Raw genomic sequence first — 24571 nt, 5'->3', positions numbered from 1 at the left:
ATTTTTCTTGCCCAATAACCAATTACTTTTGCAGCTTCAGCATTCGGTGACCCACACTTCGTGACGTTCGACAGAGTCAATTATACTTTCAACGGTAAAGGAGAGTTCGTACTGACGAGAGTCGATCACCGAGAGCACAAGCTTGACGTCCAAGCTCGATTTGAACAGCCCGTCTCAAAGCACAAAGAAAGTAAGTATAAATCTGACAAAATCCAATCAAATATCGGTCTGTCCTTAAATTTTTGCAAGTTTATTGATTGGCGATAATTAATGTCTTTTCACAAACGAATGTTTATTTGTTCTCGGAATCAAACAGTGCACCACATAAACGGAACGCGCTTGACAGCAGTGGCCGCAAAAGACAACACTTCATCCACGGTCGAATTCCGACTGAGACCGGAATCAGCCAGGTGGCTGTATCATCTGTACATCATAGTCGATGGCATGTACGTGTACTTTTGGGACAACAGTATGCGAGTGCAGTACTTTCCAGGTGAGCTTTTAACACCGTTGAAACCGTTAATGATGAATATGATAATTTCCTATTTTATGAAAAATCAATTTTTTTCCCCCACCTTATTGTCATGTAAACATGTAGGTGTCACACTATTCCAGCCATCCAAGGTCTATAACATGTCGCACATCGTCGCAATGTTCGATTCGGGAGCTGGTGTGGAAGTCGTCGTTGAAAACGATCAATTGGGAGTACACGTCTATCTACCAATCACATACATGGTAAGTTTCCACGTTTTCAATGACGGTGTCTGAATCGCCAAGGCGTATTATAATTTATATAAATGATGAAAAACAACAATTTATTTCTGAATTGATGAAACTAATGGAGTAATTTAAAAATTACTTTAGGAAACATTAAAAAACTACTGAGAGAAATAATTTCAGAATTTTAATGAAGGAAATTATTTCAGAATTTTAATGAAGGAAATTATTTCAGAATTAATGAGGGAATTGATGCAAGAATTTCAATGAAAAGAATTATTTCAGAATTTCAATGAAAGGAATTATTTCAGAATTTCAATGAAAGGAATTATTTCAGAATTTCAATGAAAGGAATTATTTCAGAATTTGTGGAAATAAAGTATTTCGCTATTCATAAATAATCCTTATTGAAAAAAATTTTCGCTGAATTATTATTAGAAATATTCCCAAAATTATTGTAAGAAATATTTTCAGAATTGATGTAAATTTTCACACATATTCAATAAAAAAATATTTCAGGATGAATGAAAAAGTCCTTTCTCAGAATCAATGAGACTTCATATTTGATTTTTTTTAAAAAGTAATTACTCGGAATCAACGATACCTTATTTGAGAAAAAGAAGTCATTACTCAGAATCAATGAAAATTATATGAAAAGATAATATCAGAATAAATCAAATTCTCAAACAATATGGGTTTCCTGTTTAATTCGAAGCCACAGAACCCATTGATACCCGTTAAGATACCATTGCATAAAACTAGATATCGTAGTAGAACTTGTTGGTATTTTCTAGGTTTCATTTAAATATTTTTCGCCCCACAGTCTAAAAGGATGAAGAATCCCCCACCCCCGGTACGCGACGATGTCCCAAGGAGCCTTATTTAATATGCAGTAGATTTCCGATAAAACAATCATTTTTTCCTATTTTCTTCTGCAGAATAAAACCGGGGGCCTTCTTGGCAACTGGTCGAGGGTCCGAGAAGATGAATTCAGCGTTCCATACGGAGATCCCATGGTGAGACCTGGACCAACAACAACCATCAAGGACATACACAACAAATTCGGGAAAGAATGTGAGATATAAACTTTTCTGTAACTTATCTACAAGCTTAGAAAGAGAGAAAAATAAGTTCCCCACTTCCAGAGAGTGCTGACATGCGTTCTATACTGCTCCAAATGACACAAAATTTGTACTACAGATAATTCAAATAATGCACTTGTCATACATCAAATAAAAAATAGTACACAAATCCGTCGATAGGTGACGCTGGAGCAAAAATAGAAATATTGGACATGCTTCCACATATAAATGTTTAATTTTGTTAGACTAAAACTGCTCAAATACCCTCCCACTATTCATTTGGAACAATGTGCTCTAGCCACACAGGACGGCATTTGGCGCCATGTTCTGTATATTTCAGCTTACTCGCAACGTTCAGCTGATGAAAAGATGGTTTTACGATTAGAGCATATTGTCCAAAATGCGGGGGGGGGGGATACATTGAACAGTTTTGTTGCCACATATTAAACATTTATATGTGTGCTCCAGCTCCACCTATCGATGGATTTTCTCTCTTTTTTTTAATAAATGACAAAAAGCTCACATTTTGCATTATCTGCAGTACAAATTTTGTGTCATTTGAAGCAGTAGAACGCTTTCTAGAGCTTTCTGAAGTGGGAAACTTATTTCTCTTTAAAACCCATAACAACAGCTTTGATCTGCTGAAAACTTTGAGAAACGTTCAACTTTATCGTGAATTTTATTTATTTGTTTTTAATTTCTCCAGGGAGACTGACAGAAAGTGACAAAGATAGAGAAAAAGTAGGCCGGTCACTGTTCATTCATGATGACCCGATACCTTTCACGGAGTTCGACAACGCGTCTTTCTTACCCGAATTCGATAAACGACCTCAGCTCAAAAACGGATTTCCCTACAGCGACGAAACAGTGTCGAAGGTAATAAAAACTGCTACATAATGTTTTCTTTTTATTCGAAAATTTCTACCTCATTTTTCCCCCGTGATTAATTTCTTACTCGGAAATTTCCAAATGTAAAACTTTTTTTTTATGATTCATAAGTAAGTCAACAGCACCCCTTCTAGACTAAGGTCTTCCACGGACCTCCCTCTAATACAGGAGGTCTTAACATTTGGTGTTCCACGGACCCCCCACCCCATACTTTTCTTTTTAGATGAATGCCACGGATACTCCTTCACATAACAATATCCAGCATATGATAAAGCAAAAAATAATAAGTTAATTGAATCCATACATTTTTCGGGCTGCTATGCTGTGTTCGAAGAGAGAGAGAGAGACCGTCCATCCCTTTGGGAAAAAGCGCAAATCATCCCAAGATGGTCGCTGTCATGTCTGTCTGTGTTCGAAGCTTTTTTGAAGATGACGTTTCGTCCATAACTGCGGTGAACATCATTAGTGCAGTTGATGGTGTTATAGCTTTCTTATAACTCCCTTATTTAAAATGCAAAAAAACAATGAATAAGAAACTTCAAGAAAAGGAATCGAGACTTTTTATGGCGATTATAATTTAAAATTTTATAATTATAACTTTATCACGAGGTCATTTGCGTAGTGAAAAAAAAATATTAGACTCATTATTATTAGTTACATAATTATATAATAAATTTAAAGAAAACGAAAGATTTCAACATTACCGCATATTTTCTCTGCACCCAGTGTCATCGATGTGTCTTTTAGGCACGCACAACATGATGAAGGGCATCGCAGTCCTCCTCGAAATACTCATCATGAATCCCCACAAGAGGAAGCGAAACTTCCAAGATAGTGATCTCGAAGTGGGACTTTCAGTCAATTAGCGTGATAAATGGGCCTTACATCCCGGAGTTTCCAGGAACTTGGACCACCTGACACCTTCAGAGTAAAAAAAAGTGGACCTCGTCCATCTAAGGAATGTCCAAGGGAGCCAAGCGGACAAACTTCCGTTATCAAGATCAGCAATCCAAAATGAATTACAAATGATTGACAATAATTTACATAAAATTACGATTCATGGTTCATCTGCGGCTCCCCAGAATAGTTTGGTAGATATTTTACCTTATAAAACAACCACTTCAAACGATAAATGGGCACACAAATCAATTCCAGCTCGCCGCGACGATCCTAGAAGCCACGACGTACACTTTGAGAAACACTGCCTCAAATCAACAGTTTATTTCTGTGCTCAGATGGCAAAATGTCACACACAAGTTACTTTTTAAAAATTTCACAATGGCAAATTTGTAAACATTATTTTGCGAAAATGCGGTACTGTGGCTTTTTGACTTATTACAATTTTTATCCGTTGTTTCCTCGTGAACTGAAAGAGAAAGGCGAAATTTTGCCACCTTCCAAAATTTTGACGAACTAGACTTGGGAATGAGAACTCAAATTTTTGGGAAAAGTGACTTGTGACATTTTGCCATCTGAAGACAGATTTTATCATCTCAGAGGATAGTTCTTTCGTGTCTTCAGTCAGAGCGTCAGTAAGTAACAGTCTTCTAAGGAGGTCATTTCATCTCCTTGCTTGCCACCACCTGCACTGATTATGTCTACTGCAGAAGTGGACGAAACGTCTGCTTGTAAAAAGCTTTCGAACACGGCATAATAGCCCGAAATGTATGCCTTTCTATAGGTTAATTGCTTTGCAATAAGTTAACTACTTTTTCCTCCAAGTTCACGAACACCCCCAAAAAAAATCTCTCCATGGACCTCTAGGGGAAAAAATGTATTGAAAAGATTGATTCCCGTGCCCCTGAGCTAGAGAGGGGAGGAGAGCATGCAAATCACTCACGTATTGCGCAATGATGAATTCAACAATAGGCATCATCAATGAAACATATGTAGTGTTTCCTTTGTTGAAAGTAGACACATTGTAGACTAATAAAGACTCGGGTATCATTACTAAACATGAAGTCAACCAAGTCTGTGCCACTTTCTCTTCAAGTTCTGAATCGGTGACATATTGCAGAATGATGAAATGACTAGGGCGGTATCGAAGGAAAAATCAATTTCCTTTGTTGAAAGAAGTCATGATTTCTGACTGCAGTGATGATTCGTGCATGATTGCAGGGCATGAAATAAATAAGGGTATGTGTTGTTTTCATTTAATACTGTAGTAGCCCGATTCGAAATTAATCATATGTTGTAGAATGATGAAATGACTAGGGCGGATCGAAGGTAGACATACTTCCTTTGTTGAAAATAGTCATAAAGTGCTGACAGCAATGGTGGTTCGTTCATGATTCAAGAGTAATTATGACAAAGTATCACTGTTTCCTCCAATTAATGCAGTCGAGCCCGCTCATAATAAAATCAGATATAGGAGATATAATGAGAGGCATCTGGTGTTACATTATACGTTTTTCTTCTCGTCCCAGTGAACCTTTAGTATGGAAATAAAGTTGTGAAAATACCGCTTGCAACAAATGGTCATGTTTACAAACATCGAATATAACCAAGTTTTTAGCACGAATGGAATTTTTTTCAAAGATTAAATTGCATAAAATTGTAAATTTGAATGTAAAGTACTGCTGTACTGTTCCGAGAAAGGCTATTGGTTTGTTCTTTCAGCGCCATCAATTGATAGATGGCGATATCTAGCAATAGATAGAAGTGGCGCGCGCACACTTTGAGAACCATTGACTCACTGAATAATATCGTATTTAAACCTATATGAATATCGTTAATATTTGCGAAACATGTAAATAACTTTCCTTTTAATTATAATTAAATTTTCAAGTCTGAGGACCTGTTCATCTTCGTGGAACAAAGGTCGAAAAACGTCGCTTCAAGGGGATTCCTTTGACTCTTGTATTTATCTCGTATCGGTTATAACGAATATCGGATATTTCGAATATCATTTCCGTGCGACTTCGTTATATATGGGCTTGACTGTACTAACTACAAGTTCTGGATCAATCGCATGTTGCAAAATGTTTATAAAATGACTGGGGTGGTATCAGAATGCAATATACTTCCTTTGCATAAAGTTACGGATCCAAGGGTGAGGTGTTGAGGGGGACCGACTAATTATTTAAGTTCGTAGGATCAACCCGTATTTTACAAGACGGACAAATTTTTCCCCTATTACCTGGCGTTTGGGATGGGTGCCCGCCTCCCGCCAGGATACAAGCCTGCTACTCAATGCAATGACGATTCGTTCATTACCAAAATGCATGAAATCGGGCAAGTCTACGTAGCTTCCACTTAACCTTCTGAATCGATTACATGTTGCAGAATGATGAAATGACTAGGGCGGTATCGAAGGAAGATGCACTTCCTTTGTTGAAATAAGTCATGATGGCTGACTGCAATGATGATTCATTGATAATTCTCGTACCTAAGCCAGTCAGTTGTTGGATAGCACGATTACTTGATTGATATGAAATAATTGCCTTAGTCTACTAATGGCATTGGGATGGCACATTACAAAATGCATTAAAGTACCTTGATAGCTTTTAGCTCGAATGAAATTATGCCAAATCTTGAGAAAACGAAATAAGCTAAATTACAGAAACTCATTAAATTCTTAATGCTATCAAAAATGGGATTATTAAAACATGCATTCACGTGATCACGAAACGTTCAAAATATATTGAGAAGTTAATTCAAATAAAGTTCCATCAATTTTTAAGAAACTATATACTGAATTGCATACAATGCATTTTTCATTGTGTTAATACATTCCATCTTTAATGATAGCTCTTTTATAGTAGGTTCTTCTTTATAGAAGTCTTTAAGCCAGGGAGAATGTGTTTTTCCCAGTTGATTAGTAATTGGAAATTATGATCACATTCTTGTAAAGTGATGAAATGATTAAGGCGGTATCCAAAGAAAATATCCTTCTTTTGTTGAAGGCAGTCACTTGCTCACTGTAATTATGATTCGTTCAGAGGAAAAACCTCCCCAACTTTTTTTCCCTTTTTTTTCTTCTTTTCCCTATGTATCATGATCGCGCGACCTTGAAAAACTGGTTTTTACTACTTTGTACACTGTACTGTATTGATATACACGCGGGTTATTGAAGAATAAGATGAGGGCAGTGATGGTAACTCGTGGGAAATTTTCCATTTTCGTGGGAAAAGTGGAAAATTTCTTAGCATTTGTGGGAAATTTTGAGAGTTCATCAAACAAAAGAATTTTTGCAAAAAATAAAGAAACTAATGCCGTGCAATACTTTTCTATTGTAAAACACTTGATTATGTATTTCCCCCGCTAAATGGCAGCACATTTTTCTGAATGCGTGGGAAAAATTTTGTCAAAAGGGAATTTTTTGAGGGAAATTTCGCTGGAAGAGGTTACCATCCCTCATCATGAGGGATATCTAGTTGCTTCTCTCTCTGAATGAAAGGCCGTGTACAGAAGTTTCAAATTTCAGATTTTTTTATTCCCCTGCGGATTTTCTCCCTTCCGGTTAGATACGGGAAATTACGGTACTTTCGCGGCTATCGGCCGATATTCAGAGAACGGCGTAAATTCGTCTTGTTCCTACAATATTGCGCACTTTTTTTTTAATCGTAAAGGATTGGAACGCCCGTTCAAATTATAAAACAAAAAATAGAAAACCGAATCTAAAAACTCGGCCTTGAATATCCACAGTTTTGTCATCTAGCTGCTATGTGGTAGTCACCGTTTCGCATCGCGAAAATCACGGGTGTGTACGCATAATCGGCTTTTGGAGGGGCAACAGGATCTAATTCTTCACACACAATATAAAAGAAATTGTTTTATTCCAATATTTTAATTCTCTATTTTATTAAAATATTTCTAATTTTTTATTTCCGGGGGGGGGGGGGGAGGAGAGGCTCCCCTTATAACCTTCCCCCCAAATCAAATTTTGCTTTTGGTGAAAATCCGGGTTTGGAACTTGCAATTGCGCAATGGTAATCGGCAAACAATTTATTTTCTAAAGATTTCAAATTTTGAGTTGGCTATTCCTTTGGAAAAACTTCTGGTTGCGCCACGGCGATCACACAGACCTACAGCACACAAATATGCATACATTAAACTACTTCAAATGCACGCATTACCAGTTTGGAGGATAGATGCAGTGCCGCAATTGGGAGGGACAGGGACAGGCGAGTCTAGTGTCCTGCGTCTGGACTAGAGGGGAGCACCAAATTCACCCTCATGTTTGAGAAAGCATCCAGTTACAGCGCGAAATAGATGGCACCACCTACTGAACACAAAGCACGCCAAATGCTACGCACACACGCATAAGCACACTGTTAAGTTTCTCCAACACAAATCTGACATAGCTCCCATATTCAGGTGTTAAAATATGTGACAGTTAAATGGCGACAGATCAGAATGATGGACCATCAGGGAGGGAAAATAAAATCATTTTACCAGGAAAACCAAAGTATGAATAGGGAATCAGAAGATAAGTGGCTGAGAGAGGAGAGAGAGAGAATCTAATTTGTTTAAAATTTGATCAGGAGATATTGAAAGTGCTAAGATTTTTTTAATGAAATGTAAAATCAATCAGAAGGGAATCTGCACATTGATTATTAGTAAATTATGTATAAATGTGTGCCTCCAACTGTTAATTAAAATGGATACTGCTTATAACGTTTTTCAAAAAACCGTCATAAAAACCGTAAATGGGAAAACACTTTAAACGGGAAATCTTAATGAGAATTACTTATTGTTAGGATCACGAAAATAAGTTGTACTAAGTGGAAAAATGTTCCAAATGGGAGAAACGTTATAAGCAGGATCAACTGTACATTCGTTTTTTAGATTTATTACACGTGCAGAATTACATACGTTATATTCTCTGTGGTAATGAGCTTCTTTGCAAGCTTTCCCTACTAGTAGGCAGTGAAAGTAAATGAACCTTTGGATAGAGCATGTTTTTAGAAATTAATTACTTTTGATTCACAGACAGCCTACCTTCTTCTCCTACCCAGAACATGACCAACCGCTCACTCTCAACGAAGAAATATAAGCAGGTGATCAAATACCTGGGGCAAGCTGGAAGAAAATTCATAGAGATACCAGTGAATTATGGGGGGGGGGGGGGGGGGAGGGCATAATTCTTTTCAAGATAAATTTTTTTTGAGAAGGACCCACTTTCACTCAAAAAAAGGACCCAGATTTTTCAAATAATCCCGGGACCCAGGTAAACTGGAGTACAGTGGCATCTCTGTACCATTGTAAGTTTTCTTGTCCTGATAACATTTTTCTCCCCCATCTTTTTTTTTTTTTTTTTTTTTATAATAATAACGTGATCCTCACGTATTCCCAAGGGATCAGCATGATCCTTCCAGGGAATTTGTTAGTGTTAGTAAACATCCATGCCCGAACCGGGATTCGAACCCAGACCTGCACAGTGAGAAGCTAGTTCCCTAACCACTCGACTGCCAGGCGGCAGTCAAGTGGTTAGTCTTGTCAATGAACTGCCAGTGGGCAGAGTCAACTTCTGTTCAAAGACTGATAGTAGAAGGGGGAAGAGAAAGTATGTTTTTCCTTTCCCTTTGAGGTTGTGTACGATATTATGCTTACATCATATAAATAATAGAAAACAATGGGATTTTTTATTCCTTGTTTTATTTTCATTATTTTGCGTTGGGATTCTCCCTGTTTATCAGCTCACGAGATCGGGAAAAAAATGTTCTCCTTGAAATAAGTGGCGATTTCTAGAAGGGTTTGTGGTTTCCACTGTGGCAGTTATAATGCTGATCAGGAAAATTATTTTAAAAAAACCCGCTTAAATGGTCAATGGTCAGTACAAAACACATACCAATCAAACTGATGTCAAATACCTAACTTTGAAAATTATTTACAAAATTTTATAAAACAAAATTTTTTCAAGTTACATTGCAGATACATATTATCTATTGGTTAGCTGAAATATTATTGATTAATAATAACGATTGAATCACTTCCATTTTTCAGATATGCGCCCAGTCAGCAGCGTGTTTATTTGATTTCATTGTTACTGGTGATTTAGAGTTTGCCGTTACAACAAAGCTGCATGAGAATTATGCTCAAACACTAGCATCTGGAACAAGAGAGAGAGGTAAATTTCACACAGCTTTTCTTTATTCACGCATGAATTAAAATGTTAGCATTAGACTAACAATGATTATGTCTTGTGGGTAAATGTTCATCTTTAACTGCAATACCCTCCCATTCGTTGCAATGCTTTAAGCATTTGAAAGTTATTTCTTTACAATTTCTAATTAAACCTGCCATTTTTCTTCACAGTTGTGAGATGTCCAGAGCTTCCAAAACCTCGGCACGGTACAAAGAGTGAAATCCGTTACTACACAGACACAGTTGTCAGATTTTCTTGTGATGATGGTTACAGGTTGGTTGGATACCAATACAGAAAATGCAGGGACAATGGACTATGGAGCTGGGGGGTTGATGCAGAATGCATCAGTAAGTTTCAACTGGAATATTTTTTTCGAGTACAATTGAGCAAAAATAAAAAACTAAAATTGATGTTAAACCCATTATATCAGACATTGTGAAAAGTAGAATAAGAAGAAAATTATAATAAATTAAAATAAAAGTATAAATGTAATGATAATAATAAATAGCTATCATGTAAATTATTTGGTAGATCATTTTAGTTGTAATTAAAGATCAGAAAAAATGATGTTTTTGAAACAGTTAGTTCAAAAGGAATTATCTCACCTGGTACTTTAAAGTACCGTCAGGATGTGAAGGATTGCGGCAGGGGTGCACAACCTCCAGTATGCAGGCCAAATGTGGTCCATTCCCTCCAGCCAACGGAAGAAAAGTATTGATGCACACAATACGACAACTATCATGGCAAAATTAAACGAACTGAGCACAGCCAAGCTCTGTTGCACCAGCAATATAACCTCTGTACAACGGAGGGTGTGGTCGTGCCAGAAAAACTCCTGGCAGTGTGGCCGGGGCAAAGGAACAGGAGAAAAGGAGGAAAAACAAAACTACCATGGCTGGCCATATTTTCTTAAACTATGGGATATTGCCAATTATCACCAAAAATTGTCAAATGAAAGTAATGTTGCCAATAATGTCCCATAAAATGTAGGTCATGTGGACACAATATATATATGTTTCCCACCCGCGGACTGAAAAGGTTGTGCACCCCGACTTTTCCCAACCTCCAAGGCTTCAAAATGCTGATTTTTTAAAAATGACTTTTGAAGAAATTTTATTTCATTTTTACTTTTTGAAAATGCATCATTTAATTGCAAATTAAATGCAAAAAAAAATTGTGTCAAATGGTTAATCGGTTCTTTCAAAATAAATGGAAGAAGTAATGAATGACAGTGCTGAAGTAAACAAGAAACAAACTTTGAACATGTTTTCCTCAGATCAAATTTCTGGCAGATTTCTGCAGCTCATCCGTACGATTAAAAAAGAACACTACTGTACCAAAAATTCTGAAATTTTGTAGTAATGTTTATTTGACATGCGTTAGTAAAATGAACCTCTGATTTACTAATTGACTGAATGAACATATTCTTAAAAAAATGTTGAATTCAACTTCCCGGTCGAAATGAAGGTCTAGTAACAATGCATTTTACAACCTTTCTTTTTGCTTTCAAATGAAGTATTCGAAGGATTTCATCCTAGAAAATACGCGAGAACTTCAGCAATTTTTTTTTATGAAAACCAATCTGATAGCTTTTCCACTTTTATACTATTACATCTCTGATACGCCATATGGACACAATCTTCAAAATTTGCATATAATCGGAAGTTTTTCTAAACTTTTGAGATGAACTGTATAAATGAGTGTCAAAATGTGATAAAAAAATACTGATATATATATTTAATATATATATATATATATTAAATATATATATATCATCAGTGTTTGTATATTTTTAGAGTGCTTTCCTAGTGTTTTATGAAACTCATCTTCAAATTTTGGGCCATGCCAGGAAAGATTTTCCAAACAAAAAAACCTGTGGAAAATCGTGATTTGGCTAATGAAGATTTTGGCTTTGAACCTGATACTGGAATAAATTACCTCCATTAGCTAAGATATCGATGCATATTTAAAATTCAGTTTTTTTATCCATGCACATATTTAGTCACTTATCTTCATGTTACTGAATTAAAAACAAATCAGAAATAAATGATTCTCATTTGCAATTAATTAAATGCACAAATTATAAACTATGATAGATATTGAAAGAGACCATACTCTAATTTGCTGAATTATGTCTTCTAATTCATAGGTGAAGCTGATTACACCAAAAAAATTGCTGGTATATCTGTAGGAATAATTTTACCTTTACTTATTATTGGCGGTTTGACTTGTTTCTGCATCATTGCTCATTTCCGACAAAGAAGAGATCATAGAACAGGAGAGACTGGGGAGTAAGCAGCTCTTACCATTTGTTTCACAGGATATAATTACTCTTAGAAGAATCTATTGCAATTATAATCAGTAAATAATATTTTACATAATTGTTTAATTCATTTATTTTACAGTTTTGGCCCAACTCAATTCGTACTGATGAAAAACAATTACTATCGCAACGGGCAGCACCAACCTTATGCAGCTCCTACAACATCAACACCATCACCTCAGAGTAGTGACGACACGAAAAAACTTGAAGATGAAGTTTGATAACTAACTAAGCACCTAAAGCTGGCATTAGAGTATTATCTATACAACAGCTTTCATTCTCTGCATTCATTTACATGTATCATAAGTATATTTAACTGAACGACCATCAAAGGAGAAAGGCGAGAAGAAATGAGTTCACATTAATAAGACAAAAAAAAAACATTTTTGTATATTAGCTTCATTATCAGAAGAATTCATCAAGGTTAAAAAAAAAAAAACTGGGAAAAGGAAATGCAGAAGGCTATTGCTGAGCAATAGGTTGAAGTGGAAGAGAAAAACATTTTTTTCTTGATGTATCCCAAATATATGTACTCATGCTTTTTGTTAATAAATTCACATTTTGAAGTAAGCAAGTGTTATTGTACAGTTCTATATAAGTTTATGAGTATAGAGGGTTAAAAAGTCAGTATCATCCCTTCTACTGTTAAAAGAGAGGTTCTTGACTATAAATGTTTGGTATGTCGATAAAATAGTAGACATGCATATAATTTATTACGAATGATTTCATCAGTGTCAAAAAAGTTAGTGAATCTATTAGTAACTTGTATAACAGAGTAAGATAGAAAAAACATTTGATCAAGTAGTTTGATGAAACAGAGCATCAGCAAATTTTGCAGAATCATAATGTTCCCATTACTATAGATCAGGGCATGACAAATCGAAAAAATATTTAGGCACCAACGAAATTTCTTAAGAGCCAGGCATGGTTTTCTGATCAAGAAAGAGTGTCCTAAATAATGTTTATTTTCAACTTTTCTAGGATTTGATAATTCTTTGCGGTGTTGAATTAATAATTCCTCGCTGCATTACACATAATGTGATGCAGCGGTTCTCAACCTTTTTTGACTCGCGGAGCCCTTTTCAGTACATAATTTCTACGGCAGACCCCTGTAGACCTCTTTTTTTTGTTTATCCATCAAATTTACTGATTTATTTTATTTCCTTTGAGTAGCCACAGAGCCCCAAGGGCTCCGCAGAGCACCAGTTGAGAACTGCTGGTGTAATGAAGTCTGAAATTTTTACATCATCCTTAGATTGTAATTTAGCAATCATATATACAATATTTTAGGCGACAATACCAATTTTCTAGTCGCCATGGTTGCCTGGAGCCAGAGATTTGTCAAGCCCTGCTATAGATAAGTGACAAATGCACCAAAAGTTTGTAGTAGGAGAATTGTTGTTTCTCGTGATAAAATGAATAGAGACAGACTATAATTTGGAACCTATATAGCACAGGGTATCCCATAAATTGGTAAATAGTTTAAAAATTCATAAAAACTTGAAGGAATTGGTATATTTGAATGTGGTTTGTGAAAAAAAGTTATTCTGATGAAGGAAGGTTTTTTTTGGTACAGTAAAAAAAAATTTAGTTCAAGTTTTTATCCAAAGAGGACACTGCACAAAATCAAATCATTGGAAATATGCAGATCAGAGTCCTATAAATTGTGAGGTATAAGATTACCAGCTAATTTCTGAATTTTCCTGTTACTGGCGCTTATATAAATTTTTCATTGTAATGTTGGCATTGGTGGATAAAGGATATTTATTAATGAAGTTGCTTTACCTCAGCTGCAAATTGCTGGCTAAAGCTTTAAGAGCTTTTTGAACACAGAAGGTTGAAGAAAAGTTCAGGTCTGGCATTCTGTAATTTTCTTTTGTGCAGCACCCTCTATCCAAAAATTGGAACTTCTTTCTCCGTGCCAAAAAAAAAAAATCAAATATACCATCATCTGTTCCTCATTTCAGATAAATCAGAAAACAAAATGTTGAAGTTAAATATAAAAAAAAATTATATTAATCAATAGAAGCACAAATTACAATGAAGAAGGACAAGATTCTCCAGATGCTTTTACAAATAACAAACTCTATAAGAGCTGTTGCTGCTTTTGCATGACAAGTGGCATGTCACATATAACGAGTCTTACATTTGGTAGAATATCACAGTCAAAGTATGGCTATAAGTCACTCAAGAACTTGTGCAGCTCTGGTTTACATACAAATATAATTACCATCCATCTGTCATATCCTCATTTAAGAAGAAGATCCTTATGTGTCATCTGAATGACCTCAGGTTCTTGCTTACTTTCTAACATCAGATGTTGTGGAGCATCTTGAAGAAGTAGATTACCAGTTACATGTGCAATGAAAGTCTGTAGATATCCAATGCCTTCATATGTCACAGAGCTGAACATAAAATTTAAAAAAAATTATCTTTCATCATAATGTTTGTACAACACTGCTCAGATTATTGATAAGTTATATACAGTGTGATTATAATTAAAGTTCATTTTTGAAAAGGCTGTAATAAAAAGAACCATTGGTCAGAATGACCTGATATTTCACCCAAATATACATGAAGCAATGGGATTTCGTCTGGCAAAAGAAAAAAATAGTTCAAAAATTGACCGATAGATGGCACTGTACTCGTCATAAGCTGCAAATTAAAAGACGTGATCATAAGAAAAATCGTTGAAAAGCAAACAGTGATGAGGCCATCAGGAAAAGGATGTGGTAAATTAGCTGCTACTCAAGAAATGTTCAATATGCTGTCCACCGTTATCTCCTATGAGCCAAAAGCGCACAACAGCATGTTCCACAACAGATTGAAGTGTATCAAAGGGTATTGAAGGGTGATGTTGTGAATGTGTTGCATAATGTGGTTTTTCAATTCAGCTAAGTTCACAAAATCATACCACTCTACACAACATTTTTAGATGACCCCACAGCCAGAAGTCACAAAGGTTCAGGTCAGGTGATCGCGGTGGCGAAACTGTTGGAAAATGACGACTGATAGCTCTGTCATTACCAAAATGGTGATTCAACAGTTGCTTCACTGGTGTTGCAATAAGCGGAGGAGCACCATAGTGCTTGAAAATTGTGCTATCCACACATCTGCGATGTTCCAGTGCTGGATGGTACAGGTTACAGGACCAAAGCACCTATCTCCTCGAAAAAGAAAGACCTGACAATAAATGCTGCTGTAAACCCATACCACACAGTGACCTTTGGAGAATGAAGAGGCAATGGTTGCATTTGGAACGGATTCTCTCTTGCCAATATCCTCAAATTTTGTGTATTGACAGAACCTTGAAATTTGAAATGGGCTTTGTCTGAATAAGCTGCTGTAAAATTACAGCAGCTTTCGAAAAATTACATTGATAAGGAATCGACTCCTTCTAGATATAAAAGTATTTTACTTACGTAGCCATATTTTGTACTGAAATGACACTAAAAGATGTACTTCCTAATATATCAAAGAAATGGAGAAAAGAAATATGTATATGGGTTTTGTTGACCATGTCTTTGTCATGTACCTCATATCTTCAAATATGCATGGGACCATAGAGGGTTAAACATGCATAATGGTTTCATAGAAATTAATGTGCATAAGTATTTAATGAATGAATAACACTATGTGAACGCTTACCTAACCATGAAAATCTGAGGAAAGCAGCAGGATGACAAATACTTGTCTCTTATCTGCTGAAGTTCCAATAAACTCCTTAATCTTCGAGAAGTAATTATTTTGTCTATTTTAGTCACAATGAACTGAAATTTGACACATATATGCAATAATTAATAAATATTTTTACAAACATGAACAAAATTATGATATAATTCAAGTGTAGATAACTAAATAATAAATAGCACTAAAATATCACATGCATCATTTAAAACATTTTGAATAAGAAATTCCCTTTCATAGTTGATTGTTGATAGAAATTGTGGACTTAAGGATAGAATCCTTGCCATTGACACGAAGATGGTCAACCCCCAGGGTTGGCAGGTTTTTGATGCATGACAGTTTTTGACAAAGGACATACAACGACAAAGTGAAGATAACATAAAGGCTCCCCAAAAGATTCCCTACCGAGGAGAGAGAAAATGTGACTTTTCTTTCCAATTATCTGCCTTGGTATCCAGTCATCTGTAATTTGTATAATTAGTGGAGTGTTTCATTGTTTTGTTCTATGTCATCATCTGGAGGCTAATTTTGTTACGAGCTGAACTGTTGCTGAGTTAGGAGGCTGTCTATTTTGCAGTCCGGTTCAACCCGGAAAGAACATGTCAGTCCTCTGTAGCTTAATGGTAGGCCACATGCCCAGAAAGTGTGAGGTTGGTGGTTCGATACCCCACAAAGGAATGTGACTTTTCTTTTCAATTATCTTCGCTTGGTATCCCCAGTCATCTCTATTTCATATAATTAGAGGAAAGGTTCACCGTTTGGTTAATGCAATTGCAATGGCAAATTCTTTACAAAAGGCATTGTGGTACCTTAATCACCAGGCCTACAATGGTACAATTATTCAATCATTACACTTCACTCTAGTTAGAAAAATTGATCGCAGATGGCAGCACACACACAGCAACAAGCATTATACAGAAACAAACTTCACGTTACGTTCAGTTTATGTACAATAGGGTTCCTACAACTAGACATCTTTCTTTTTGATGTAATTTCAAGCATCCTCCTACCTTTTGGAAATTACCCCTTTTCTCTTTTTTTTATTTGGAAAAAAAAGTTTTTCCCATTTTGAAATATATATTCTTCAGTAGCATGACTGTTTTTAGGGTTTTCCTCTCACTGACCAACACGCGTCAAAATATCCAGAATTTTTTCTGCTTTTGCTTCTTTTTTTGCAGTTCTGTTTCAGTTGAGAAAATTATTGTTATGACCAGCTTTATAGATCAGAATAGTGGTGCCATCTATTGTGAAAATTGGGAAAAGTGACATCACTGAGTGTGCGTGTGCGTGTGCGCCCAGGCATCCCCCTTTCTCAATTTCAAATCTGATAACCCTAATGTACATGCACATTACAACATGTACCAATTCATTAGAAGTTCCGCACAGGAATATGGACAAGATACATGCGTGGTTTAATAGTAGTACCTTAATGGCCTTGAGTGAAATAATATGACGCTTACAAAAAAGAAATAAGCTTAATACGAGCCGTTCAAGTATTACGTCATCATCGATGGGGGGGGGGGTTCCATGACGGGGGGGGGGGTTTGGATAATGCTTACGTCATCAACCACCCTTTATGAAAATATGAGTAAGGATTCAGAGGGGCAGAGCTGATGACGAAATTTTGCTGACAAGGGGGGGGGGGGTCAAAAATGGCTAAAACTTTGCTTACGTTATACTTGAACGACTCCAATAGAGGAAGTTAATCAAAAATTCTTAACTTCATTATCAGAAATGCAATTAATGAAAAATTCTTTCACGTGATTATAAAACGTTCAAAACATATTAAGAAGTTGTAAATGTTGTTAGATTTAACAAAAATTAACACTTGGTTGAGGCATAATAAGTTAACCTTGAATCTCAAAAAAACTAAATACATAAATTTTCAATTATACAATAGAAATATTGAAACACTTATAATTCGATGCCATGAGTTGGGATGTTCTGATGACCAATGTTTTTGTCCGATTGTCTCGGAAACTGAAGAGTATAAATATTTAGGAGTCACTATAAACAAAAATTTGAAATGGAACTCTCATGCAACTGCACTTAGTAACAAAATAAAATACATGAATGTTCGTTTATATTGCTTAAAAAATATTATATCTCCTCAATTTATTCATACACTTTATTTTGCTTGGTTCTACTCACTTATTCAGTATGCTATATGTGTTTGGGGAGGTGATTATGAGTCCAATTTAAATGTTTTAATAAGTGCTCTGAAAAAAACTATAAATATTATTTCCTCTCGTAACCCTACACCATCTACCTATAATTATAAATCAGACTATAGATTTAATATTGAAAAATTGTATATATACCGAAGTCTAATGTTTATTCATAAAAATCCTACTTGGTTTGAAATCAAGCAATGCCCAACAAACACATGTCTCCGTCGAGGTTTTCAATATAATATTATACAACCTAAAAAAACATTAACCCAAAAGCAATTTATATATTTGGCTCCATTATATTTTAATAACCTGCCAAATGAAATAAAATATGAAAATAAATTAAGAGCTTTCAAACAATTAATTATCAATTATATTAATATTTTACTACAATAGGAAGGTACTTCTCGGCCCCCAGTATACAGTGTTGTGTCACCTAGGCATTTGAAATATTTGTCTATCTCTATACTTGTATTTTGCTTAGTACTTGTTAGTAGCCTATATGAAAGTGTTTGCCACCACAGAAAAATTTATGTTTGTATACTCTGGACGGATCAAGCGATCCCTTGAGTAGAATACTGTATTTATATATATTGTTTTTTTTTTCTTAATAAACTATTTCAATATTGAAGTTATTGAATATTACTCTCTGGTTAATGTATACTTTCTATAATGATAACACTTTCCTAACGTTTTAAATATTTATTTTCTTTATTTTTCCTTTATATTGATTCATTTCGTTGGTTCCTTGAGCATTCTTATATAGGGTTTCACTGCATTCTAACTAAAACTGTAATTACCGTGTATGGAATTCTAAATTCCTCTAGCATGTCTAAAGCTACTTCATCCCATGGGTTGAATCCAGTTTCGCCATTTATCAAAAGGAAAGTTCTTTTCAGACTAGTTTGAAAGAAAAGAAATTTATTTGAAATGTATCAAATAAATAAATTAAACAAAATTAACAAAATAATAAAAAAATTCAGAATAAGTGCTGCATAGACATCAGTGTGGCAATTGCCATCTCATGGTGCTGCTTCCTTTAACACATCTTTGTGGGAAAAGTGGCAGCAGACAAGCTGACCATAAATGGGTGCAGAACAAAGGGCCTTGTTGTAAATTTGTATTATTGACATAGGTAGGAGGGCGAAGGTAGAAATTCATATCCTCTTCTCCCCCCGTTAATCATGCACACCCCCAGTGATTCCCTCTCTGCACAAAGAGTCTGTATTCACTTATGCTGCTGACCAACTGCAGTGGCAGCGACAGGATGCAAATGGTATTTTGCAATATGCAGAGTGAAATCTGTGTATAACAATACTGCCTGTAACAACATTTTCTTTGGTCCCAGTGGAATTCCTATTCAATAGAAAATAGTGCAAATGCTCAAACTGTCTACAACAATCTGTCTATAACAATATTTTTCTAGGTCCCTACAGTATCGTTGTACATCAGTTGCACTCTGTATATGGTTTCACAGAAATTGTATAGTCGCTGCCTGAGCCAAGTACTTTGGCACCCCTCTTTTTGGCATATATTTAATTGTCATTGTGTTGCATCATATCTCGCCTCTTTCCTTGCAATATGCTTATACACCTGCTCCCCTACTGTATTGCATCCTATAGGCCAGAGGTTCCCAAACTGTGGCCTACAAAATATAAACATATACCTCCAACTTTATCAGGGCCACCGCTCTGCAGTGTGCCTGACAAAGGTTCCTCGATGTGATTCCTTGTTACACCGATCTGGGGGAGCTGGCGCACAACTATTAAATACGGGAAAGGGGTGCTGCAAGTGGGAAAAGTTTGAGAATCCCTGTTGTAGGCTAGTTTAAAATTTCTTGCAAATTGTATCGTCAATGCCTGAGTCAAGTACTTGGACCGTTCAGCCACCTCAACTTTTGGTCGCAATTGAGTATTCATGTTATACAGTAATACCTTAGCTAAAGAAGACTTGGTTTACACGAATTTTTGGCTAGCAAAGATTTTTTTTTTTTCATGATTTTTCTGACTCACTAACGAATACAGATACACTAATGAAGTTTTCGTTGATATGGAGGCACATGATAACCCAATGCAGTCATGTTACATGCTGAATTTTCCCACCAATCACCATCAGACTTATTGCCACTCCAGCTCGAAAAACTCGCGTGTCCAAATCAGAATCTCTTTACAGATGTACCACTAATCCTCTTTCTGAAAGTTTTAAAACCATTTCATGTAAAATAAAATATTCAGTTAATAGAAAATGTATTGAAAAAAAAGGAGTCAATGTTTTTAGAGCAGACGTTTTGTTAGTGCAAGACTCTTGGCATCAAACTGAACAGTCTGGTCATTTTAGGAGCTTATCTCTTCCATCTGCATTGATCAGACTCATAAATACGATGATCCTATCACAAATTGGAGGGGTTCACCTATGAACTTGGCTGAGTTGCGTCAACATCAGCTTCAGTCTTTTAAAGCTGCTGTTGATTGTGTACATAGTGTAAAATAAAAAGTTCTTCGGGTACCTCATCTTCCTATAAATTTTCATTTATCCGATATTGAAGCTGTTCATTTCAGTCTTCAATCAGTTTTTGTCTTTTTTATAGCATTTCTTGGCAACATTCCTTTCCAGTACTTGGAACAAATTAAACGATTCTCTATAGAATCCTATGGGAATTTGTGTTTCGCTAACAAAGATTTCTGCTTACGAACGTGAATCTGTATCACTTTAATTATATAATTTTTAATTATTTTTTTGTTTTTCATCATGTTTTTTTCCCCTTACCAGTATACCAGTAATGCCGCTGTGGTGGTCGAGTGGTCATAGTGACGGACTCGCATCGCGAGGATCCGGGTTCGAACCCCACCAGCGGCACAGTGGTGGTCGACTGAAGTTGGTTTTCTGTGGTTCCCAACTTCAAGGCACAAATGCGAGCCGATCTTCCCGTTAAAAAGTCTCGCCACAGAGAGTAACAGGCCTACAGCATTACAAATATTAAATCATTACACTTCAGTCACAATTTCAAGTATAGATAGCAGCACTGAAATATCATACACAACACTCGCTACACGCTCACACTGTTAGGTGCCCTCACTTTGTTCCAGACTCTGCCACGAAGCTGGGCTAGAAGATATCTCGGCAACGGGATAAGTCCGGTGGCAGAGACCCTGGCGTTCATTCATCCAGTATACCAAGTACATACTTATGCACCAACCCCTACCCCTCCTCTCTATCTGAACAGGGGTGCTTGCTTCCCCCCCTCCCTATTTTTTTCTCCAACTTCAACTCACCCCATCTAGGGATAGCAAGGCATAAATGGCCTCTAGCGCATGTTGTTGTCGGTTAAAAGAAAGAAAGGAAGTAGGCGTACGTCTATGGAACCCATTTTCCATCTGAGGTTGAACTAGTGCAAAGGGAAATTGACTGACAAATAAAGGTGTTCGTTCATGAAAGTGTATCATTGTACTTGCAATTCAGAGGTGTAAAAATTATTTTAAAAAAACACATACTTCCTTCTTGTTTTCAAGTATCCTTCCACTGACGCAGCAAATGTTTTGGGTTGTCGATATCCATAACCAGGCATATCCACCAGGAACATTTTATTCTTCACTTGAAAGAAATTCACAGTTTTTGTTTGACCCTAGGCCAAAAAAAATTAATATTATCAGTTTCCTTGCAAAATAATAGTCCAATCCTGTTTTAACGAATAATGTTATAGTGAAAAAATCACATTTTAACAAGCACTTTTCTAATCCTTCCCCCAGATAAGTTCACGCAGGAATGATGCAAAAAGCCTGAAACTCCCTTATAAGGAAATTTCGTTGTAACGATGTGATTTCTCCGGTCTCTTGGAGTTCGTTATAACTGGATTTGACTGTGCAAGAAACATTATAGAAATTGATAAGAACATTAAAACTACACCTTTCAAAACAATTTCTCTCTATCCATCAGTCTTATATAAGCTAAATATACCTAAACTTCTCTAAGAACCAAAAGCAAATACTCGAAACAATATTTGTGAATTCTTACCGGCGTCTTTGATGTTCGTACAAGATTTGGAACTGCATTAAATATAGCTTGAAGTAAAGATGACTTCCCAACGTTGCTGTGGCCAATGAAAGTCACCTGTAAAATATAATACCTACATAATTTTACAAAACACGATCATCAGAAGTGGGATTTATTGAAAAGTGATTCACATTATGACATACGTAAAAGGCACACCCATAAATATGTAAACAGTTCAAAAATTCATAACAATTTTGAGAATGTGGTTTGTGAAAAGGTTATTCACACAAGTTATTTTCCTTTATTTTGTATACAACAAAATAGTTAATTTTTTTTTTCAATGGGGGAGCTGTGCAAAAGGAAATCGCTGGAAATATGTGAATCAGATCTGCAGGGCGTATAATTAACATAATTTCTGAATTTTTCTAGGTTGTTTTGCGTGCATTCCTTTTTGTTCTTTTCTTATTTTTTCTACCGCGTGTTCGTTTAAAATTCACCGCTGGAAAATTAACTGCCGGAAAATTCACCGTCATGCAATTCATCGCTAGGAAAATTCACCGCTAAGAAAATTCACCAACAACAGTTCGATGCAAGTCAGTTAGCATGGAGTGAGCGATTGAGTTACTGAGTCAGTGAGAGAGGAGTGAGTGAGTGACCTAATGAGTATGTGAGTGAGTGACCTAGTAATTCAATGAGTGAGTGAGTGAATTGTTAGTCTGTGAATTTTCCGGCGGTGAACTTTCCTAGCGGTGCATTGTTGGAGGTGAATTTTCCGAAAACCTTTCTACCGTGGTTATCATCAAGTAATGTCTCCTACAGCTCATGATCTCCCTCTTCTTAGGTATAACCGACAGTGCACATTGGCAACACGTTGCAAGGGACGGCAACTTAAGTTAAAAACCAAAAATTTTTTTAATTTCAATACTAAAAATTTACATAACCAGAGCTGGATTCAGCTGACTGTGGGGCTGCAGAAATTTTTCACCCTTTCCCATTCTAGTCTGATTTTCCTTGCCATTTATTTAACGTGCGTTTATGTGCGCCGCGGCACACAGTTTGAGAATCCCTGGATTTCACTATAGATGCGTTCCCCTAATTCTGTCGCCAAAGCTCAAAAAGCGTGGCGGCAAAAAAGAAAAAAAAAACACCAAAACACGGTAATCAGTATATTACAAATCGATCCGGATTTCCAAATATCAATTTAGGTATTGGACCACAATAGTGAATAGGTTCGTAAGCAGTATATATATATACCTCGGGCAACTCGTGCACAGGACACTGGTCTGGATCAACGGCCGACGTTAGGTACTTTATGTCGACGCTAGCATTCGACGGAGTGAACATTTGCCGGGCTTCGAGCATGTCCCTAACGCTGGGATCGAAGATCACGTCCGTTTCCTTGTACAGTGGCACCTGCACGTACTGCTGCAACTCGTTGCAGGGGTTCCTGAAGAAATTCTTCAAGTTCAAAGGAGGCTGGGAACACAATTTACGCCTTAAAACGTGGGACAACGAACGGGAAACGCCAGCCAACCCCATCGTTCTCCGCGTTTGTTTACATTTCTGAAAGCAGACGGCTTAAACCAAAGCTGTATTAAAGATCTTGAACCGCTTATGGCTTGAAATCGTGTGAGTGAGACACGGTGTGCACCGCCATCTAGCAAATAATTCTTCAAACTCTTCAATAGGTATCTAAGATACCTATTTCGAAAACCTACGACAGCGGTTCTCAACCTTTTTTTGACTCGCGGAGCCCTTTTCAGTATATAATTTCTATGGCGGAGCTCTGTTTGACTCGAGGAGTCCTTTTTTGTACATAATTTTTATGAGTCCTTTTTTAGGACTCTCTAATTTACTTTTCTCTTTCAAATCTACTGACTCATTTTATTTTCCTCGAGTCGCCGCGGAACCCCTAGTAGATGCACACGGAACCCTTGGGGCTCCGCGGAGCACCGGTTGAGAACCGCTGATCTACGGATTTTCACGTTTGGTTGCAGGCAGAGGTGAATTTACAAAAGGCATGGCCTCCCACATCTTGAAGCCGGGTCCCGAAGGCTGAGATCTTTGGCGGACCGACCATCTACATCAGTGTATTTATAGTGTAAAATAAATAAATAAATAAATAAGTATAACAAGATTTTCCCCGGGTCTCCAGGATGATCCTTGTGCCTCTGGGGTGTTCGAGTGGTCATAGTGACGGAATCGCATCACGAAAACCCGGGTTCAAACCCCCACCGTTGTCTCTGTGGCAGTCGGCTGACTTTGGTTTGCTCTGATTCATAACTTCGAGCCGATCTTCCCGTGAAAAAGTCTCGCCACAGAGAGCAACAGGCCTACAGTGGGGCAAATACAGTCAATCATTACACTTCAACCACTTCACATATGAAATATAGATGGCAGCAGTGAAAAATCAGACGCAACACTTCATACGCACCCTGACTGTTAGGCTCATAGACACATCACATCTTCCTGCATAAATCACTCGGTAGTAAATTGCCCATGGTGATAGGCCGGAGTTGTGCTCAGTTTTTACAAGAAAGAAATGGGGGTCCTTGCGGAAGGCCATGAGGCGGGGATAGATAGGTTGCGTAGAGCACGAATGAAAGGTGAGGGGGGGGGGCAT

The 24571-nt window shown here is 36.7% G+C and overlaps 2 protein-coding genes across 2 annotated transcripts in view; one reads left to right on the top strand and one right to left on the bottom strand.

Moving 5' to 3' along the window:
- Positions 1-12670, top strand: part of mesh (sushi domain containing 2 mesh) — a 42737-nt gene extending 30067 nt beyond the window's left edge. Inside the window, exons 13-21 of the mRNA XM_089250216.1 lie at positions 35-190; positions 317-493; positions 599-735; positions 1656-1791; positions 2506-2675; positions 9636-9759; positions 9948-10124; positions 11927-12068; positions 12183-12670. Of these exons, the coding sequence (XP_089106342.1) occupies positions 35-190; positions 317-493; positions 599-735; positions 1656-1791; positions 2506-2675; positions 9636-9759; positions 9948-10124; positions 11927-12068; positions 12183-12321 (1358 nt within the window). The 3' untranslated portion in view covers positions 12322-12670. The remainder of the gene's footprint in view (positions 1-34; positions 191-316; positions 494-598; positions 736-1655; positions 1792-2505; positions 2676-9635; positions 9760-9947; positions 10125-11926; positions 12069-12182) is intronic.
- A 1423-nt stretch (positions 12671-14093) lies between these two features.
- LOC149069505 (GTP-binding protein 8-like) lies at positions 14094-23522 on the bottom strand. The gene is made up of 6 exons (XM_089250217.1): positions 23203-23522; positions 21970-22065; positions 21450-21580; positions 18759-18858; positions 15749-15870; positions 14094-14505 (listed from the first exon to the last, which is right to left on the bottom strand). Exons 1-6 carry the CDS (start codon positions 23485-23487, stop codon positions 14349-14351), a joined length of 891 nt encoding a protein of 296 aa, XP_089106343.1. The 5' UTR covers positions 23488-23522; the 3' UTR covers positions 14094-14348.
- Between the last annotated feature and the right edge of the window lie 1049 nt (positions 23523-24571).

This window comes from Pholcus phalangioides, unplaced genomic scaffold, assembly GCF_987345545.1.
Source record: "Pholcus phalangioides strain wild (caught in Gottingen) unplaced genomic scaffold, Ppha-v1.0 ptg000022l_1, whole genome shotgun sequence".
Taxonomy (NCBI): Eukaryota; Metazoa; Arthropoda; class Arachnida; order Araneae; family Pholcidae; genus Pholcus; species Pholcus phalangioides.
Note: the sequence above shows the minus strand (reverse complement) of the source record. Positions and strands in the feature narration are given on the sequence as shown.

Bases quoted from the DNA above. Each gene is read 5' to 3' on its own strand.
- LOC149069505 (XM_089250217.1), bottom strand. From the start codon at position 23,487: ATGGGGTTGGCTGGCGTTTCCCGTTCGTTGTCCCACGTTTTAAGGCGT. The intron at 21,581-21,969 runs GTAAGAATTCAC...TTTTTGGCCTAG, and splicing joins TACGAACATCAAAGACGCCG to GGTCAAACAAAAACTGTGAA. The intron at 14,506-15,748 runs GTAAGCGTTCAC...TTTTATGTTCAG, and splicing joins CCTCAGATTTTCATGGTTAG to CTCTGTGACATATGAAGGCA.